This window comes from Sprattus sprattus (assembly GCF_963457725.1).
Source record: "Sprattus sprattus genome assembly, chromosome: 2".
NCBI lineage: Eukaryota > Metazoa > Chordata > Actinopteri > Clupeiformes > Clupeidae > Sprattus > Sprattus sprattus.
In genome coordinates this window covers 23,588,902-23,596,268 of record NC_137921.1, presented here as the reverse complement: position 1 = coordinate 23,596,268, position 7,367 = coordinate 23,588,902, and the positions used below count along the sequence as shown (strand labels likewise).

Here is a 7,367-nt window from a genome sequence, read left to right as displayed (position 1 = left end):
ATGCAAACATGTCTTTCGAACTGAAGTCCGTTCAAAAAAAAGAAAGCAAGAAATGCAGCAGCTTAGACCCATGGCTATTCAAAACAAAATGACAACAAACTCAGCCGGTCACATTTAGGCCTACATTCAAATTCGGAAAGCATCTCCAACAAAACGTTCTCCATTACGCGCAAAATAAACACAACTCATGTCCATAGCTAGAGGCCTATGCCTACTCTCTTCTATTAACTCGAGAGTTAGCCTATTTGAAATGGACAACAGATAGCTTACATACCAAATTGCTTATTCAGTTTAAGGAAAAGTATGTCCTCCAAAACATTCTCCTTCAGATTGCTGCGCAAAGGAGACAGGATATATTTGAGAGGCGAAAAGGCACGCTCTACACTGACCTAGGTAACGGGCACAGGCAGCACAATCATTGCAGATCTGTTAGGCTACTCACGGCTCGCTAGTGTCAACAGTAGTTTCACTTCAGCCAGGCGGTCTGGGTAACATTTAGCGGGCAGGTAGCCAAGCCCATCACTTCCGGAATAAAACTTTATTTCAAGATTTATTTTAACAATTATTTTATTCCCACAATATTTCAAGAAAGGTTATTTGGAACGAAAAATAACGTTATTAACCGGTTATTTAAAATTGAAAATATTGTTTTCACTCCGGAACAGCTGAAATTGTTTTTGTTCCGGTTTTCGATTATGTTCATCACAAAATTTCGTTCTTTACCGGTTTTCGTTTTCGTTCTTTGAACCGTTTCTAATCCCTGGTTCAAAATGTCACTTTATTTCGTTAGTATTGCTATGAATTTGTACGCACAAAATGTTTGTATACATATGTATGACGGCTGATTGAGACCAGGCTGGTGTACACACATACACAAAAAAATCAAACTCATCTTTAATTGAACATCACTTTTTAGAGACATGTTGATTCATATATTTACAATGTTGTACTATGGAACATTTTCCAAAATGTACAGTAAACAGCATAGTCCTTTATACTGAAAGTTATATCATAGAACCTGTGTTTCATCACACATTTATCCATTTCAGAGGAATTTTATTTCATACTGCGTAATTTTTAATTTTTATTAAGAACTTTATGCAGAAAGTTGAGGCATTCAGTTAATTAATATGACATTTAGGTCGCTCTTTCTCATCATATGGATCAATCATATCAAAGCTATATCAATCATATCAAAGCTATGCTTATTTATACTTGACATCTACACATCACTATTCATCATAAGTCTTGTCATCATCCCTATATAGATGTTACTATAGAATATTTTTTTCTCTAAATCTTCTTTTAACAAAATATGTATATTTTAGTGCTGTCTAATTAAAATAAAATGGATAAAAATAACAAATGAATCTTACTTTTTTTGGTTTGATTTATTCTGATTAATGCCTTTTTTCTTCTTAATATTGAACCTTGTGCTAATGGATATTTAAATGTAAAATCATGGAATTAATGAAGAATCAACATAAATGAAGTATATTTAATAGCAAATTTTTAACTGTGAACACAGATTCTCTCCTGTGAACTACAGATAATTTTGACAGCACTAACACATTTTCATGACCACCTAAGTTAGTTTGCCACTAACATGCCACCACCTGTTAAGGCAAAAAGGACACTGCTCACAAACTTAACTATTCACAATTAATCAGATATTTAAACACCATTTAGAAAATAAATAATTTATCTTTTTAAAGTCATTTCATAGAAAAAAAAATATAGACAATTATCTAGAAGGTTGATGAAAATGATAAGAAAAACATTTATGCAAATAGACATGAATATAATGGTTTGTGAAAGAGCAAGGGTCAAATAATATGATCATGTAGTATTCCTGATGTTAGGGTTACAGTTAGGGTTAGTTCTCTGTCTACGTCAGAGACATCATATTGTAGATTTGGTTAATGTTTATACACTACTGAGCATGTATGTATTCCTTTTTTCATCAGTGAACATGATAAAATCATAGAACCATACATCATTCACATACCAGGACAACAAAGGTCATATGCTCATACATTTTCATATTGAAGGTGGATTACCAAAAAAAAAAAAAAAAAAAAATCACTTTACATTCATGAGAGAGGAATCTGGGCTACAAATACGACACCTTAAAATTAATTTCATGCTTTTTTGAAACCATGGGTAGAACAAAGCATAAATAATCGGATTGAACAAAGAATTTAGGTAAAGTAGTGCTGACGTGTAATTTAACACATCATTAAAGAGTTGGGTGTTGATACTCCCAGGAATAACGCTAGCAATGTAATATGGCACTACGCATAACAAAAAGACAGACACAAGTATTCCAAGCACTTTAGCAGCTTTTCTCTCAGATCGTTTGGGCATGTGATCATTCTTGCCGGCATTTGGATTACCCTGACTATTAGCTGCCCTGATGGCATTGGCATGTCTTTTGGCAATGGCAAAGATTATCAGGTACAGTATAATCATAATAGAGCATGGTAATACAAATACCACAACAAAATCAACCCAAGACCATATTTCATTCACAATAATAAGACAGTCGTATGGACACAGTGCCAGTGCGTGAGTGAAAAAACCATTGCTGTAAAGAAGAGCAAAATTGTAAGCCATAGAAAACACCCAGTTCAACGAGGCCACAATAACAAAGAGGTTTGCAGTGATTTTGTTGGAATAGAAAAAGGGATTGCTCAGAGCCATGCATCTATCCACTGCAATAAGAGCCACAATATGGACAGATGCACATGTCAAATGGAATGACACAAAGTTGAAAAAAGCACACACAGTTGTTCCAAAAAACCAGCATGATTCTATCAGCCAGATAAATTGTAGTGGCATGACAAAAATTCCCACGAAAAAATCTGTCACAGCCAAGAAGAGGATGAGCACATTAGTTGGTGTGTGAAGCTGTTTAAAGTGGCACACCGATATGATGACAAGCAAGTTGCCACACACAGTTATTATAACACCAAGTATTGCAGACACATACAAAGCCACGTATGCGGGTGTAACTTCTGTACTCCCAAAGCAAGAAACACAGTTGTCCAGAAGGCTGTGATTGCCCGATCCAAGTGTGTTTGATTGTAAGTATGTTTGCTCAGTTGTGAGCTCCCTAGGAGTGGAATATGAATCCGATGACATGATCGGACATCTAGTGTATCAGACCTTATAATGCACGGTATTTATACAGTTTTAAACAGACATTCTCACAATCCCCACCCCGTTTTTTTCTTCTTTTAAGCACTGATGATGCAATCCTGAAAGCATCCACATGTATACACAAATCTATAGTTTTAAACACTGCCCTGCCCACAAGCCCCATGCCGTGTTCATTTCTGTTTTTATTAGGGTGTAATCCTGAAGGATCAAGTATCTTTATACATATTTACACACAAATTAAACATGTCTTTAATTGTTGACATAATTGTTTTGAGACATGACGATTTATATACTTGTAATGTAAATATTCATATTCATAAGCATGTACACACATATTTCTAAAATCAAATTGAGGGTATACTTAGACTCTAACACATTGAACACGGCGTAAGTTAACACTGTAGTTGATTAAGCAATCAAGTTATATTTACTTATATATTCATTAAATTAGTTGTAACCACTTGACACACAAGACATTTACAGTTCTGTGTTGTAAAAGTGTCACAGAGGAGCACCTATAGTTTTAGAGTTGGGACAGTTTGTTTGTTTTGCTAGTGTGGAAAATGCATGCATGTTTGAATTTGCAACGCCTCTTGTATGCCAATCAAAGTCTACTCAAAAGTAATCGAATGATATAAGTTAATTATTAAACGGCTCCTCAGAATGTTGCAAAAAGTTCCAGTGATTTGAATGGGCCACCCCAAAGTTTGGAGGTCTGATATTCCTTTATATTGACCGCTGATCTTTCATATCATTCTGCTAGAGGACCTTTCACTTAATGCAGAACTGCCAACCTTGAAGAAAGTTTTTGAGAACCAGGGGAGTTTTAGTTTGGCAGGGGCTTTGCACACGGCCAATTCCCCACTCACCGCCATATCATCCAGTTATTCAACATAATAAATCAGTGACGAAGAAAAAATATCATATTTTCTTGACAAGAATTTCTTCACATTTTGCATCATTTAGCACTTCTAAAGAATATATACAGTGCAAATTGAAAGTATGTGAACCCCTTGAGCAGTTAAGAGTTTTCTGTTGTTTTACCATGATTTTTCATTATTTTCATCACCAATTTTCCATAGATGAAATGTCAGGTTTATGTTTATCATTTGCATGTACTTGTTTAGAGGGAATTGTTTGAGTAGCCAAAAAACTACATGAAACATGGAATTAGTCCATTTCAAAAGTAAGTGAACCCCCAGCTGAATTGGTAAAGTCAAGCAGGTAACGCCCGACTCACATTGTTGCGTTGGAATGCGTTGATCCAACGGAAGGCAGAGGAGGAGTCTGGCGCATGTGGTTCTGTTGATACCGGAGACCTTATAGTGAGATTGACAGGTCATCAAACCAATCAAGTCACTAGCAAGCTTTTCCCCTTTCAGTAGTAGCATGCTATCATTAGACAGGGTGCTCAGAGACCTCGCAAATCCAATGATACGTATTTTCAGTTACAATAAAGGGGTTTTTACATTGTACAGTGTCTATTTCTCGGTAACTTTTAAAAAATCTAACCAAAAAAAAGTCAAACAACCAACTTGTAGGTACAAATACGACCATCTACGGAGTTTGGCAGCCATCTTTTTTTTTTTTTAGTTTGCCGCTAGACGTGAGCATATACGGGATATGATTGGCTAGCGCCTGTGCTGTCAGTTATGCATGAAAGGCAATATGATTGGCTGACGCATGCATTGCCTCTCGAAAAGTTCAACCTTCTTCAACTCTTGCCGCAAGCAAAGCATGAAACGCAACGCACGCAAACCAAACGGAGCCACAGTTCAGTTCGGCAAAGGATGACGTCTCACCTCATGCAAAGTGAATGGGGATGCGTTAACCCTGACGCATCAACGCCTTCCAACGCAACAATGTGAGTCGGGCGTAACAGATTCGGTGAAACATATTTGGGTGCTTAATTAGTCAATTCAGCAAACCAATCAACTGAGACATCCTTAGGAAAAGGGTTGGGCAACACAGATTAAAAGAGAGAGGAAACCAACCAAACTACTGTAGTGCCAAGGTGTACCCACACAGATCCACCTAGCTGATGAGGCACAGAAACCGGAAGTGATTACGTAATTCCGATCTCTAGTTGTTTAAAAAAAATGTAAATGTATGTAAAAATGCATATGGTTTAAAATTTGTCATCTGACCAGGACTGAAAAAACATTATGTTTCATTGTCTAATACTAATACTTTTAAACGATCGGGTTTGGTTTTATTATAAGAAGTTATGCGGCTCAATACTCAACTGACTTGTTAACCTAACTTTTACAAGGCTATAGGCTTACAGCTAAACGTACAACCGGTGTGCTAATTCAGGGGTCCCCAACCTTTTTTGCACCACGGACCGGTTTAATGTAGGCAATTTTTTTCACGGACTGGCTTCAACGTGTCATTTTACACCTCTTATTAGTCACGTAGTTGTATTACAAACGTTAAGTGCATGAAAAATACAACTCACCATAACTCTGAATCAGTGCTTGGTCTCCATGTGCAGAAGCAGTTTTGAAGGCTTCATTGGCGTTTGCTAGCTTGTCGCCACATATTAAACAGAGCGTACTTGGTGCGTGAGAATCACCTGTTGCGATAAACCCGTATTTTAAGTATGACTCCTGGTACTGTCTGTTAAAAGAAGCTTTCTTTTTTTGAGGTCGTAGGCTCCTCTTCGGACTCCTTAGTTGGCCTTTTCACCTTTGCAAAGAAGTTCTACAAAGATGTTGTTTTTTTTAACTTATTTTCGGTAGTTTGCTGGCTTATTTTTTGAGTGACATATCACTTGAATCAGACAAGCGTCTTGACGTGACATAACACCTTTCAGACGCTAATAATTAATTCAGCGGAATTGAAATAAATTCATTATTCTTTCTGTGCGGCCCGGTAACAAACGCCTCACGGACCGGTACCGGGTCGCGGCCCGGTGGTTGGGGACCACTGTGCTAATTGAACTTTTACACCCTGTCAAATAAGATATTAATAGTATCAAGCGAGCGTATGTAGCCCTCCCACCAATGATGTGGCTCATTTCATTTTGTCTAGGCACAATATAACTACGGTTTTGGGATGCTAATTTAAATGACTCGGACAGAGTTTTGAATTCGCAGTTTAGACAAAAACAATTGCACATTTATTTACACAACATATTCACAAGCAAACAGTTAAACACCGCAGACATAGCACACAATACCAAAATGTTCTACTGACCAGTATAATTTAAAGTTGGTGCACTTTCCTTGGAGCTCGTAACCGTCAATTAGAGGTGAAACAAACGTAATCCACTCACGACTATCCGTATAGTTAAGTGGAAATCCGTTGTCTTCTCCCGCGATTTCCCTCCTCTTCTTGAGCGAATGCAGTCAGTAGTTTAGCTCAGGAATAGCACCTAGTCTGCTCACAACTTCAAGGCATTTTTCCTGCGCCAGCAGCCTTTAGCGAGGTCTGTGTTTCGCATGAATATGTAGTCCCGTTGGGAAACGTGAAACCTTCTGTCCCTTCTGTTTAGCTCCGGCATTGGTCTCCCATTATCAATCATTTCTTGTTTGGACTGAAAGTCCAGTTTTGAGAACTGCTTCAGGTTAGCAATGCAATCTTCCATTTTCGCTGTCAAGGTCAAAGTGAAGAAGAAGAAGAAGAAGTCCAACGTCAGATTATATACCCAACAAGTGCCCTCTCGCTCGCCTCCCTTCTTGAAGCAGTGGTACTGCCTGCCTCACTAGCAATATTTTTCAATGCGTTTTCAGCTCAACTCAAAAGGTTCTACGCTTGCGCACGCATGCGTAAAACCCAGTTTGGAGTGATTGCGCAATCCTAGGTGCGGCACTGCCTCCCCTGCCCATAGACTTCAATGCATCTGCCTCCCTTGACGGCACGTCCATGTTCATTGGCTGATCACTGTCACTGGGAACCGGAAATGCGCAAATTCAGCGATTTTGATAATAAAAATGCTCGAAATGATTGAAATCATGCAGAAATGACACTCGTAACACAGATAACTAGAGAAATATGAATATTTATTTTATAATACATAAATATATATTATTATTATAATTTTTTTTTTACTTTTCAAAATGACAGGTGAGGCTCTGCCTCCCCTGCCTCCTATGACTGCAACTCCCTGACCTCTAAAGAGTTTCAGACCTCTCTGGTAGCATCTGGGGTAAATGTACATGGGTCTACAATCAGACGGAAATTGAATAGACATGACATTCATG

The 7,367-nt window shown here is 37.9% G+C and overlaps 1 protein-coding gene across 1 annotated transcript; it reads right to left on the bottom strand.

Moving 5' to 3' along the window:
- Positions 1-2,082: 2,082 nt before the first annotated feature.
- Positions 2,083-3,144, bottom strand: LOC308360758 (trace amine-associated receptor 13c-like; the record flags this gene model as incomplete). Its single annotated transcript, XM_080832868.1, has 1 exon — positions 2,083-3,144. One exon carries the CDS (start codon positions 3,142-3,144, stop codon positions 2,083-2,085), a length of 1,062 nt encoding a protein of 353 aa, XP_080688994.1.
- Between the last annotated feature and the right edge of the window lie 4,223 nt (positions 3,145-7,367).